At 38.3% G+C, this 13,865-nt stretch overlaps 1 protein-coding gene across 1 annotated transcript in view; it reads left to right on the top strand.

Annotated features, from left to right (window-relative positions):
* LOC147225070 (uncharacterized) overlaps positions 1–13,865 on the top strand; it is a 53,413-nt gene that overhangs the window by 22,317 nt on the left and 17,231 nt on the right. The window contains exons 11-14 of the mRNA XM_086163589.1: positions 5,546–5,641; positions 7,098–7,282; positions 8,620–8,729; positions 12,971–13,228. Coding sequence (XP_086019715.1) covers positions 5,546–5,641; positions 7,098–7,282; positions 8,620–8,729; positions 12,971–13,228 — 649 coding nt within the window. The remainder of the gene's footprint in view (positions 1–5,545; positions 5,642–7,097; positions 7,283–8,619; positions 8,730–12,970; positions 13,229–13,865) is intronic.

Here is a 13,865-nt window from a genome sequence, read left to right on the forward strand (position 1 = left end):
GTTTCTTATCAATGAAGTAGCGTGTTGAATTTCCATCCATGAACACTTTTGCTCAGACGGAAACATGTTTACTGAGCAATTCAACCATCAGGAGCATTTTTGTTTTATCATCTGTGAAAAGAGCAATTAAGATAAGACAGCAGTCAGAAGGATAAATATAGTGTTTGAACTTATTCATCTCAACACTAGATTTTATCTCCTTGTAAAACAGGTTTATGAACCAGAGCTTTGTTTGAGAGTTGGAATATGACTGCACTGACGAGCGTCATTAGTTAACTTTGTGTATTGATGGGGTCCAATACACACACAGACACACACATATATATATATATTATATTTTATTTATATATATGTACACACACACACACACACACACACACACACACACACATATGTGTGACTTCATACCAATGCTGCAGTAACAAATTGTTTTTGCCTTTGACTTTCTTATCTACTTTCCTCATCTGGTGGCCTGTTACCCCTGACTGGTGCTCAACTTTCCCGACTAAAACAAAAAATTAGATTAAGGTGTCATGAGGTTGTCCATGGAAACCCCCTTTTGTTCTGTCAAACTCAATGCCTACCTTAATGTTTTTTGTTTCTAGTGCTTTGATTGGTGTTCTGGTGACCGTTAGTCTTTTTTTTTTTTAGCTCTCCTGTTTCCATTCACACATGGAAAATACATAATTGTCTGCTTGGGGTTTCAATATGTTCATGTAAAGAGTTGTTTTAAAAAATAATAATGAAATTGATTTAAAAATTAAACATTTCACTCCATTTTACATAACGCTAGAAATTTGGTCATATTTGATTGCTATTTTGGATTTTCTTGAAAACACAACATGCTGGTCCTTTCATTGTAATATCCAGTGCAGTTGGAGGAGTCAGGGATGGATCCTGGCCTCTGAAATGTAAACAACTTTCATGTCAGAGATGAGCCAGACTGATAAAATGACATGTCCAAGCGCACAGTGTGCATTTGTTAGTTCTCTCAAAAAACAGCTGTGTAAGAGAGAATATGGAATAACCCTCAGTTGTTCTGGAGTCAGGGTCAAAATTCATATAAGTGTGTCTAGATTGATGACTAAAACATGACATAAGCACCAAGGCAGAAACACACATTCATCCTTTGCATCTGATTTAAGGAGCTATGTAAAACAAAATGCTCTCTCATAAATTTCCATCAAATATCTTCTATTTGTATCTATGTCCATCCATAATAAAACAGACTCTGTAACTTCCATCGGAAAATGCATTTACACGATATGTTGTAGGATAAGGCAATGAGACAGTCAAAACAAACTGCAATTTTTCAGAATGACATATTGACCCACTTAAAACAACGAATATATACAAGCAAAAATACAAAAGGATTGTTCTTTTAAGGGAATGACTTAGACAAAACAATTAAACATGTAACTTTCCACGCTTGAAAAGGAGCTATGACATATCATCTATTGTAGAAAAGAAGCTTTTGTTCAGTCTCAATCCTGCTCTAACTTTCAGACATACTTCTAAAAATGAAGAACTAAAGACTAAAAAGGGAAAGAAAAAGAATCACACTTTCCCAAAAAATGCAAGTTCTTTGGATTGTTTTTTATTGAATCCTAACTCAGATTCTCCACCATATCAATCTTGCTTTCAATGTCTTTGCTGAGAAATCTGCACTATGTTTGCAAATATCTATCAATACGTCTTCTCCTTTCTGCTTTTCCCTTCAGGGGTTGCCACAGCCTCCTCCATCTAACCCTATTCTCTGTATTCTCCTCTCTCACACCAACTACCCTCATATCCTCTCTCACTACATACATAAATCTTCTCCTTGGTCTTCCTCGAGATCTCCTGCCTTGCAGCTCTAATCCCAGCATCCGTCTATATTCAGTCTCACTCCTCTGTATATGACCAAACCATCTCAGTCTGGCTTCTCTGACCTCTCCAAACCATCTAACATGAGCAGTCCCTCTGATAGACTCATTCCTGATCCTATCCATCCTGGTCACTCCGAAAGAGAACCTTGACATTTTCATCCCTGCTACCTCTAGCTCTCCCTCCTGTCTTTTTGACATTGTTCTTTTAGTATGTGGTAAAAATCACCGGGGAAAAAAGTGGCATTAAAATAAGAGCTTGAGCAAATATGTTTTTCAGTGTAAAATCAATCCAACAAAATATAGGGAGCTCCTGCTATCATCCTTAATTCTTATAAAAAAACATAGCAGTGTTTACATTAAGAAGGCACTGGCAGCTTTCCAGTAGTAGTCAAATTTATATTTTTTGGAATAAAGTGCTTCAGTGACAGAGAGAGTGATTGTACACCGATAAGTGTGGCACCATTGTTATGGCCTACCTCGAATAATGTTTGTTTTCCTGCTGTCAAGTATTCAACTAATCACATACTGTTCCAAATATTTGAATGTTATTGCACCATTTTTCCTTTCCTTCCTGACTCCCCAACTCCCTAACCTCTAACTCCATAATCTCTTCCCCCTTACCACTTTTGTTAAGCTGTCAGCCTGCTGTATCCAGTTGCGGAAGGCTAACCTGGCCTTTGTTTTATAATCCTTAAATAGTAGTCAGTGAACAGATTAGGTTTGATATGCGGTTTATAACTGCATCTTTCACAAGTCTAAAACAGCAAACTTGACTCAACCTAATCCTTTAAAACAGACGGCAGTTATGGACCAGTAGCTTTAAGTTTAATCGCAAGAGTTTTTTTTTTTTTTTTTTTAGTCTTCATGTCAAGCAGAATGTATTTGGGTTTTTCGACATTTTTGCTAAACAAGCTTTTTGGTATTTTTTTGTTATTTTTTCCTCAAACTTGTATTTTGTAATTTGATACCACATCCCAGGATTGTAGAGAATTTTGCTCTAAAAAAGGAATAAGTCTGGAGAACTGTTTGAGCAAAAAATCTCAAAATAAAATTATAAAGCATTTAATATATTGCAGTGCACAAAACTTTACAGATCAGAAGGTTGTCTCTTCATTTTACAAGAGTAGTTTAGATCCTACTTATCCTTACTGCCCTTGCTGCTGTCAACACTGGTAATTTCCTTTCTGTGAGGCTAATAAAGGACTATCTTAGTTTAGTAGAAGTTATGTTGTTTCATACCCTTGCATATATTACATCTCTTAGTACGAGGTAGGTCATGTCAGTGATCTCCCAGGTTGAAGGTAGTGCCAAGTAAACCCTTCTATTCGAGCTTATTGAATCCAAACTATAAGGTGTGCTGCTGTAGCGACTCCAGAGAACAGCAGTCCCTTCCAAAGCACCAAAAAACAACCTTCAAAAGACTGTCATCAGCATTATATCCTGTGCACAGAGGAATCAGCAAAGTACTCCGTCATCTGAAACTGACTTTGAGAGAGATCGTCCGGGGGAGAGAACAAGAGCGTGGGGGAGGGAGAGGGAGAGTGGGCAGTAAAACACCCCACACTGTCAGTCATACCCTCTCATTATATCCCTGAGTCATAGAGAAACCCCAGAGCTGAGCTCACTGATACTGATGTTGTCATCTGTTTAAGTTGTTTTTAGGACATGTTACCCTTCAGCTGCTATGGGCATAGAATCGCCATGTTTGTTTTTGGGTAATTCCCCCCCTCATATTTGTATGTCTGCATCTACTATAGTCATGAGTGTGCTCCATTATTGGCAGGGGAATACAATACATGATCGTTGCAGTCCAGATTTCCCATGCTTTCTACTTTACAAGTCCATTCCACCTGTAACATCTGTTGTAGTCTTCCATTCACCTTTCATTATATACATGGTAAGGAGCTGAATTTCAGATTAAAAGGAGCGTTTCTGCTAGGTGGCAGCACCAGGAGTGGTTTATGAACCGCACATGGCTGTTTTTCACCAATAAATTACACATACAGTCATTCAGACCTTTTATTACAACTCTGAGTCACACAGAGACTTGACAGGTGGAGCATGCAATTGTTCATGTGTTTGGTGTGCGTTTGTCTGTGCAGGTTTCCAACATTTGACCCCAACAGCATTAATAAGCCCTGTATTTCTTTTTTCAATTCCGATTCTTTCTATCATTTGGGTTAAAAAAAAAATCTATGCTATCACTTGTGCCACAGTGTACTGGAAATTCACAAAAAAGTGTATTTCATCGTTAAAAAAAAAAACAAAAAAAAACTTACCTCTTTGACCCTTAAAGAATATAGACATGGACAGTGGCAGCACAGTTCAGATTAAAAAATGTAAATAAATAAAAAGGTACTTGATAAAGTACAATCTCCAATATGTTTGAATATAGTACGTTCCAAAGGTGATTTGTCATCCATGTAATATTTGGGTGGCTAACTGCAGACATGCTCTAACATGCAAGTGTTTTGAAATTTACATGTAATTGTGAGGAGAAGCTCTTCCTGCACAATGTCTGACTGTGATTGAGATGGATTGAAGGAAGAGAATGGAGGAGAGGCACAGAGAAAGAGAGAGAGCGCCATGGGCTAGAAGAGGTTCGTAGGGTGTGTGTGGGGAAATGGAGTTGTTTTAACCTCAAAGATAACTTGACTTGCAACTATAAAATCACAGCAATTGGCCTGGAGACACTTCTCTCTGTCATGGGCTCTTCCTGTCTCACAAAGGCCTTATCCACCTAGCTTGTGTCAAAACAGGGATGTACATTGAAACAAATTATAAGTCAACATCACCCCTAACCTCCTACATGACCTCGACATTCTTCAACCTCAAGCTCAAGAACATGGTTTCCTGGCCTTAAAGAAGTTAAGGCCATCCAATACAAACTTGGCTGATTGGGTTATATTAGCGAAAGAAATTTATGTCAAGATTAATGCTGCGTTTGGTTGATTTGATACTTTTTAATTTGATTTTAGAAAAACAGACTTGAAACTGAACATTATAACTATTTATACTCTATTTCTTTGTGGTAGAACAGGTGTGAATTGCATGCCTGACTCTGGCAGCCATATTTACTGGTGAAAAAGCTACAAATCCAGCTGTAATTTTGTGATTCAGTTATGAAGTGCAATTAAGAGGCTCTGATTTGTATCATGTCACAACTTACATGAAGGAACAAGCGTCAGATGTCACTTTGTAGGTTTGTATTGCCAACCTCTATTTGAAATGACTCATGACCCAGTGGCTTTGCTACTGATAGTCTGTACAAGCCATAACAGCTAAAATATGGTAAACGTGTGCCATTGCTGCTGTGACAGATTGTTTCTAGTGGAACTGCTACGTCTTATTTATTTTGATTTATGCAGTCCTCGGTGCATATAAAATGACAGGATATACTTGTTTTTAGAAATGATTAAAATTGAATAATTCAATGTAACAGAAGTGATGTGTACAGGTAATGAACAGTGAATTTTTTCTTTCATTGAACCATATAATAAATACAGCAATCCACTCAATATATATATTCACAATCCTGTTACGAAATATTGAATATACACGAAGCTGCTAATAATGTCCTTGAAAATATGATAAATAAGTGCCTGTGTTCTTCAGGGTTAATTGAAATATCCACAAGTGGACCACAGTAATGTCTACCAAATGTTCCTCTTTTCCAGAACAAAGTGAAGAGTCAAAAGATGCACCGGCAGGTCAAGATGACACAGAAATAAACATCGCTGCACAGATAGAGACAGAAAAAGTGATGGAGAAAGGTAAAAGTGTGTGCTTCTATTTGTAGTCCAATATGAATTATGGCTAGTAAATAGTTTCTAACTTGATTCCCTGAATACTACTCGTTAAATGTAACTTTCAACGGCAGTCCTTATCATCTGTCTTTCATTCAAATAATTTGTTTGAAAATAGGGTTTTCTGAGCCCAACAGCTAATAATGATCATGTGTCGTTATCCACAGCTCTGGCCATCGCAAAACACACTCATTCATTATTGACGCCATTTATCCTTCAGTCAGGGTCAAAGCAGGGCTGGACCGGTACAGGGTAAACCCTGCCTCTGGCGGGAGGCAGGGTTTACCCTGTACCGGTCGCTAGTCAATTATACAGGATCACATAAAGAGATATACAACCATTCATATTGTCACTGATGGGAAATTAGGGGCATGTGAATACGTATTCTCTACTACATCATCCAAGTAGTTATTATGACAAGGCGCACTGTATTGGAACTATCCATCCAATCTTGGATCCATAGTCTGAATACTGTCTTCTTCTTCTCCTTTCGGCTTTTCCCTTCAGAAAGCATCTGAATACTGTGAATCCGCTAAATATAAATTTTGGCTGATCAAATGCTGTCTGTTTCATGCAGTCAGTTCACCATTAAAGTGCACATCAGAGAAGATAGTGTTTTGATACCATTTTTTATTTGAAGCTATTCAGTTCCCCTCCGGGCAATCATCGAAAACTGGTCAGACCACAGTTTGTAACAGTCCTAACCAAACAAAACGTCTTTTTAAAGGGGAGTTGCCTACAATAGAACCTGTTTCAAATGTCTTTACCTGTTGAGGGGAATGTGAAAGCAGGAAACAAGGTCATGATCACAAGCCTAGTATAGAGTGTAGGATGTGAAATGACTTGTAAATGGATGTCCGTATGGGCACAACAGTTGACGCAGAAGAGCTTCTCGTTTTTAAGACAATGCAAGATAAATCTGATGCTGTGTATGTCTTATCCTTCTTGCATTAGTAAACATAAGATATACTATCTGGCTGTGATTGTATGCATGAGTGTGGTTTGCACACAAACATGGACAGTCCTCTGTATAAGCAGGTCTTTGTGTTCACAGCTTGCCCAAGCAGACATATTCTGCCCCCTGAGTAAATATGGTGAGCCACTGATAACATTCATTTGACTAAAACAAGGACACATTCTCACACCAAAACACACAAAAGCAGATCAGTAAGGGTATGTCTGTGTTGGAATGATAACTTTTTCACTCCCGAAATCCAGCTCATACGCATATCACCCAGCTTCCTTGGATTTTATGAATGAGTTAGTCTTAGGGCCTGGATGTCCACATAAATATGTCGACTGTTTGCAACAGCTCATCTTTAGTGACGTTTTCTACCATGTAGGATATTGAAACACAAAAGCGGAACCTTAATTAAGGTTGTTTGAAATGAAGGTGGATTATTCACACTGTTTTCATTCACAGACTCCAGGACAAAATGTGTCCTGACCCGAGTGTTCCAACTGGCCCAGAGGTATCTTTTGCAGTCAGTGGGTCGACTCAAGGTCGAAGGAAAGGGTTCGCAAGCACAAAGTAGGCCCACAAAACAAAGTCCTGTACCTGCAAGGGTTTTCAGGAGTCGAACCACTGCTTCAAGTTCATTTTCCCAGGTAAAATTTTCTTGGTATAACCCCAGGAAACAGCTGTTGCTGCATGTGAATGTACCTTTATATGTCACTACGTGCTTTTTTGATCAGACGATCTATAATCCATAAAAGCCTGTGTAAAATGACTGGTTCTGTGTAGCTCAGAATGACGTACCGTTTTTCCGTAATGTTTATGTGTTGGCAGGCTTTATGACATAAATAGGCTTCCCGCTAGAAAACAATGTTAATTACAATAAACACCTACCTTTGTCACAATCACAACAGTCTCCTTACCACCCATAACTCATTAACAGTTGGGTACTTCAGGATTTGGACTGTATTACTGTATCACAATGTTTTTTTCCTCCCTCACCTGCCTGAAAGGAAGCAGTCAAGTTGGGTAGTTGTAGTAGTTGTAGCTTTTTATCTTTACCTCACTGCGTTTAAAAAAAATAAAAAAATTTAAAAAATAGGAGTTGGAGCTATTTTATATAATGTCTTTTACTTTCAAAGCGTCAGCAGTATTTGGATTAAAAAATAAATAAAATCTAAACCAAAAAAAAAAAAAGAGAGGATTATGGACGTAGTGAGGGAGGCTATGAAAGTAGTTGGTGTGAGAGAGGAGGATACAGAGAATAGGGTCAGATGGAGAGGGTTGACTCACGGTGATGACCCCTGAAGGGAAACGCTGAAAGGAGAAGAAGAAGCCGCCACTGTGTTGTCAGGTACTGCCTGCAGTTTGGGCTGTCGCTATCTCTAAACGCTGACTCCTTTCCATTGAGTTAAATTGCCTGAGGTTGATACTTCTTTGCGAGATAATGCAATTAGATTGGCTTCAGTAACAGAAGTGAATTTTTCTTTTCAAAAGTGTCCCAAAATGTTAATCAGACCACTACAAATATTTTACCTGCTTGGTCTTTCAATGACGAGAAAACAGGCCACCTCTGGGATTAAAACGCAATTAAATATTCAATTACGTTCAAGCTTTTGATGAAAAGTGGCTATGTAAAACAGAATGGCTGTATTGTCTAAATGGTTTCTCGATGAGGTTGCAGGTTTGATTGTCACGCTCCATTTAGTCAGCCCTATTTGCCTGACAGAGAATGTTCAGTTTAAATTAAGCCTGATTCATCTGCTGTGACTGCTGTGGCCCTCTCCTCAAAAACATTATTAGACTTAAGGCTTCAGTACTGATTGAGAATTGAAGCCTCAACATATTTGCTCCGATCGCAAACTTTTTTGTTGAGATTGTCGGAAGGACTGAATGGCTGGAAATTGTTGATTATTTACAAAATAAAATTAGAAATCATTGATTTCTGCTGCTTTTACCTTCGATGTTTCTCTATCTTATGCTTCTATAGGGCAGATCCAGGAGGCGCAACCAGAGAGGAAGCCCGCACCAGCCAGTACTACAGGGCTGCAGAGTTGTAGCCATGGAAACCAGTACCACTATAGGTCGCAAAACTCACAGGTGAGGTCAAAGTTTAAACATCGTCTGACTCATAATCCATGCTTGCATGGGTCAGCCTCTTCTTGTGAACTTATGTGTTTATATTTAATTATGGGAAGGATATACACACAGAGCTGCTTTCTTTTGCTTAACTGCTATCGTTATGAAAATTTCCAAGCATTTCATAGATTTTACCAAACATACATTGAGAGATTTATGTAAATGAATGAGCTTACACTTTGCACCTACATATATTTCAGGATTTATCTGAAACATGTCATATTTATTCTGGAAATTCATCCAAATGTGCTTTAACTTTTCCAAAATCGTGCTTATTTTTTTGATTTTCTGACAGTAAAGTTACCCTGAATATATAAAGTTTTTTAAGATTTCTTGATTTAGTGCTGAATCCGACGATGGGCCTTTGATCAAATAAATATGCTATTAAACCATCACTGATATGAAATTTTGATATTGTTCATGTCTATTCAGAATTTCAATAACTAGAACATGTTTTTTTCCCTTATCATTACTTGTCTCGTAATTTATAATTCATATCCTTTTTAAAGTTACCTTTGATTTCTTTGCAATTTCACAAGCAAGTAAATAAAGACAATTACTTTCAAAGTAGATTGTTTTAGTTCATGATGGGGCAGTAGTTAACTCACTTTCCAGGTTGAAATCCACAGTGCTGTCGGGGGCCTCCCGTGTGCAGGTTGCATGTCCTCCCCCTTCCTGAATGACTTCTCTCCTGGTCCTCCATCTTCATCCAACTGTCTGAAAACATGCAGTAGATTCAGGGTCTGTAGGTTTGAGGTCTATAGGAATGAGCAACAATGGTTGTATGTCCCTCTCCGATGACTTGTGCTCAACCGGTGAAAGGTCCAGGGTGAACACCACCTTTTATTCGCTGTTAGCTGGGATCAGCTCCAGCACCCCCCCAAAGCCATGCAGAGATTATAGATAATGCATAACTTCTAAAAAACAGACATTGGTCTGTGTCTTTAATTTGCACTGTTATATATATGTGAGGCTTCTTTTCTGCTGACCCATAAGTGACCGTGCTGCGTGTTGAGGTGTCTACTGTAGAATTCATTTCAACTCGAACTCCTGATGTTCTGTATCTTCAAGTATTGTTTCTTGGCTCCAAACCAAGCTGGTCTTCCAAGCGCTCTTAGAATTTCACAAGGGTCTTCTAATCCTCTCATTGCAATGTTGTTTTTTTCCTCATAAGACAGAGCTCTTACGACAAAAGGTTACCATGCATATTTCACTATTGTGTGTGTGTGTGTGTGTGTGTGTGTGTGTGTGTGTGTGTGTGTGTGTGTGTGCGTGTGTGTGTGCGTGTGTGCGTGCGTGCGTGCGTGCGTGCGTGCGTTTGGCCCGCGCGTTGACACATTCATGTGTTCATGTCTGTGTGTTCGGTGGGCATTTGCACACACTCACACAGACACACACACACACACCACCATACTTATCATTCTTCACAGCTTTAACCCTCATGTCAAGTGGTTTAGGTTGTTTTAACTAGGTTGTGAGTCAGCAGAGGTCACCAAAAGGATTAGTGTAAAATCGTCTGTAGAATTACTGATTATGTTTGGAACTGGTTACAGCTTTTGTCCAAGTGCTAAGAAAATAAAGTAAAATAAATCAAAGAAATTGACAGATTGCAAGTTAAATACATCTGAAACCGAGTAAAACCCTCATCAAATAAATAAATACACATATTGCTCCCTGCTTTCAGTACCCTGATGGAGCTCTTCAGTTAATACAATACATTGATTAAAGTAATTAAAGGGCTTTTACTACTTAGTTAATTGAAATACCAAGCAAGGTAAATTTTGGCACGGTTTCTTTCAGTCGTGCAACACTGTCACATGCAACTTATACCAGCTTTTGGCAACAACTACTAAGATTTTTAAAAAGCTATCCTGGTTCAATATTTAGAAGTTAAAAAAGCTATTCAATAAAATGTTGTGGAAGTTTAATGCTTCCATGGGACAGCAAAAACAGTTGGAAGAAATATTATTGTGATAATGGTATTGTCATCAACACAACCCTTAATATTAGTCCTCTTAACTATCATTGGAATATGGTATAGTTTCCCGTCGTTCTCATAGTCGTATTTTGTCAACAACCATTGACAACACTAACCGTAACACAAACATTTTTTTCTTTGAGACCACGTCTGAAAAGACGGTTTGACATTTGATGCAGAAGTTTTATCATGTAGCTTTTTAGAACTTTCAGATCCAAAAGATCATTGCAATTGGCCCCATTATATTACAAGACTGACGTCTTTGATTTTAACCAATTTAAAGAAACCGCCCACACAAAGAAGTAGTTGTCCTTTTCGAGTGTAAATCAGTGAAAAAAGCATGATTTTGTAATGTGTAAATACCAAGTCAGATGCCTATGATTAGTATTTATATGATTATGTTTACATCACTTCTTTCTGTACTACATCTCTTGGTTCCCTGTCCCACAGTGAAAGATAAGGACACGTGACGAATACAAGATAAGACAGGAAACTGTACAGACAGAACAGCTGTAAAAGTGATCTTCGAATTGCCCACCATGCTCTGCCCAGCCCATACTGGAAACTTCTGGTATATCATGTATCTGCTCATATCAATATTTCCCAATATTCAGAAATAATACAAAATCTTTTACTCTTAACTGCAGACATCTAAGCTAGAACCCAGCTGTTGTGGACATAAATTGTAAACATTCGCTCTTCGCCATGGGGTCAGGAGTTGGTGGCCTCACTCTGACTCAAGGGTCACAATACTTAAATACCACAGTCACTTGACATTATCCCACAATCATGTGACATATCTTTGTACAGTATTCCGAAGTGCACTGGCTAGCTTGGTTTTCTTTTGGCATCTGTGGAACTCTGTCAGAATTACTGTCAAACACGTTGAATTTGTTAAGAGAGCGGCAGACAAAACATGGAGAGAGCCACAGGAGGGGGGCTCTCAAACAATAGTAGGAATGCTTTGTGTTCTTTTGTCCCATTGTGTGAGCTCTCAGACGCTGTTTGCCTGCTGCAGCATGTTTATATTCACTGTACGTGCTTGAGTAAAACATTTCTTCTCCTCAACAGCTGAACATTTTGCTCGTGACCTGTATTTTTGATCCAAGGATTGGTAACATTTCACCAAGATCAATGTCTTTCTCTGTGTTTCTTTTTGTTTTTGTAAAATGTCTCGTTATTCCTTTTGCACAACAAACGTACAAGTGCGTGCGTTGTAACTTGAATCACGGATTATCACTGTGCTAAATTCTAATCCAGCTTTGCTGTTACCTTGAGGGTATTTATACTCTGCATATACAACACTTTACTGAAAAAGTACAGCTGACACACACATCATTCACTAGAAGTCCATGTGCCGATGTTCCTTAAAAGTAAAAACTTTGAAAGGGGTTAGGTGTCAGCTCACATTTTTTCTAATTCTACTATATCAGGTGATGAAAGACATGCACCCTCCTACTACAAATAAACAGGGATTAACAGGGAAAGTCAGAGAGCTTTCTATATACCTTGGAAGATATACTTTGATATTATTGTAGAATTTGTTTTTTGATCTTACTGACAAGACCCAATGTCAGACCCAATACACAGGAGAGCCTAATCGCCCAATAAATAAATGTTCGGTCCTGCCAGACAATGTCTGTATCAAAAGTACATGTATCCATTATTCAAAATATCCATATCAGCGTATCGGTCACATATTTCTGACTTAATTGGCTTTGAAGCAGTATATAAATGCCCTTGTAGTGAAGCTAATTTGAACATCATACTGCTCGACATCTTTAATGTCGCTTTCATATGATAAATGGTCATTGTCAGTAAGATGCCTATTAAAGATAGGAGGATATTCCTTTTTTCCCTATTGTGAAGAAGTTAAAAATAAGTTCAGCCTAACATTGTCATCCACTGCATTTCATCTAAATTAGGGTCTTTAGCTAGAGAGTTGTAATAAGTGTTATCAGATATTTGATAAAACATCCAGAAGCACATACATTGTGAAAAAAAATATATTAAATATCAACCAACCAATATATGAGTCAGGTTCTAATACATACTCTTCTGTTTCTTTCGGCTTCAGGAGGTCGCCACGGTGAATCAACCCCCTCCATCTAACCCTATTTCCTCTTGTCTCTCTTCTTCTAATACAGACGAATTAAATAATAAATTTTGAGCTATTAAGCTGTAAGGTGGCCTTTCTTTACCTTCATGTTGTTTTCATCTCCAGGAGGTCAAGCACTGGACCGGTTGGCAAAGAAGATGGTCGTCATAGCAACCATAACCACACCAAATCGGCAAGAGTCAAGTCTGTCCATCATCTCCCAAACTGCAAGAAGACGCCAAACCGGAGTCCCTCCACATCTCTGCGTCGCTCCACCTCACCGCCACCCTCTTCTATTCCAACTCTTTGCTTCACATCATCGAGTGCTGCTCAAAATGGGAGGCAAAACCTTCATGAAGACACACCTCAGACAGCTCTCATCAAGTAAGAGCCTTCAAATAATTTTTAAATCATTTTTTCTGTTTCTACCTCTGAGGGCTGAGGTGATATACCTTTGATTATATTTTTTTATGCATTGCAGAACCTTAAATAATTGAGCTTTAATTTATAAGGAATGTAATCAATCAAAAGCCTGAAGCACAGTTACTGGATAGTGACAGTTGAAAAGCATGTCAAACAGATGTTTCAGCAATTTTCGTGGGATTTGTCTTTAATTTTTCTTTTAATTTTACAGTCAGTTTGGAAGATTTAAGGTTATGACTTGTTGAACATTTTTTGTCCATTTTATTGTAGTTTAGCATTCATTTTATTGGTTCTTGTATCATTGTTTTCAAAATTACCCTTCAAATGAGTGAATTAGAAATGCCCTTCTTGGAACATGAAATTATTGAGCCGCCATCTATCCCAATTGGTGCACACCCAGCTCAGATAAGCTAAAAGCCAGAGATATATTAAAACAAGATGCTGCATCAGGATATAGTTAATCAAGTCCTAAGCCTCTGTTTCATATACAGTGGAAAAGCATGTCAGACAGATGCGTGTCAGTCCAAATGCTAGTGACTGCAATTTCACCCCACCTGTGTTTACCTTTTACCTTGGCACTGACCGATAGCTTAAAGAG

This window comes from Fistularia commersonii, chromosome 17 (assembly GCF_037954325.1).
Source record: "Fistularia commersonii isolate RoL2024-O1a breed Wild chromosome 17, RoL_Fcom_v1.0, whole genome shotgun sequence".
Taxonomy (NCBI): domain Eukaryota; kingdom Metazoa; phylum Chordata; class Actinopteri; order Syngnathiformes; family Fistulariidae; genus Fistularia; species Fistularia commersonii.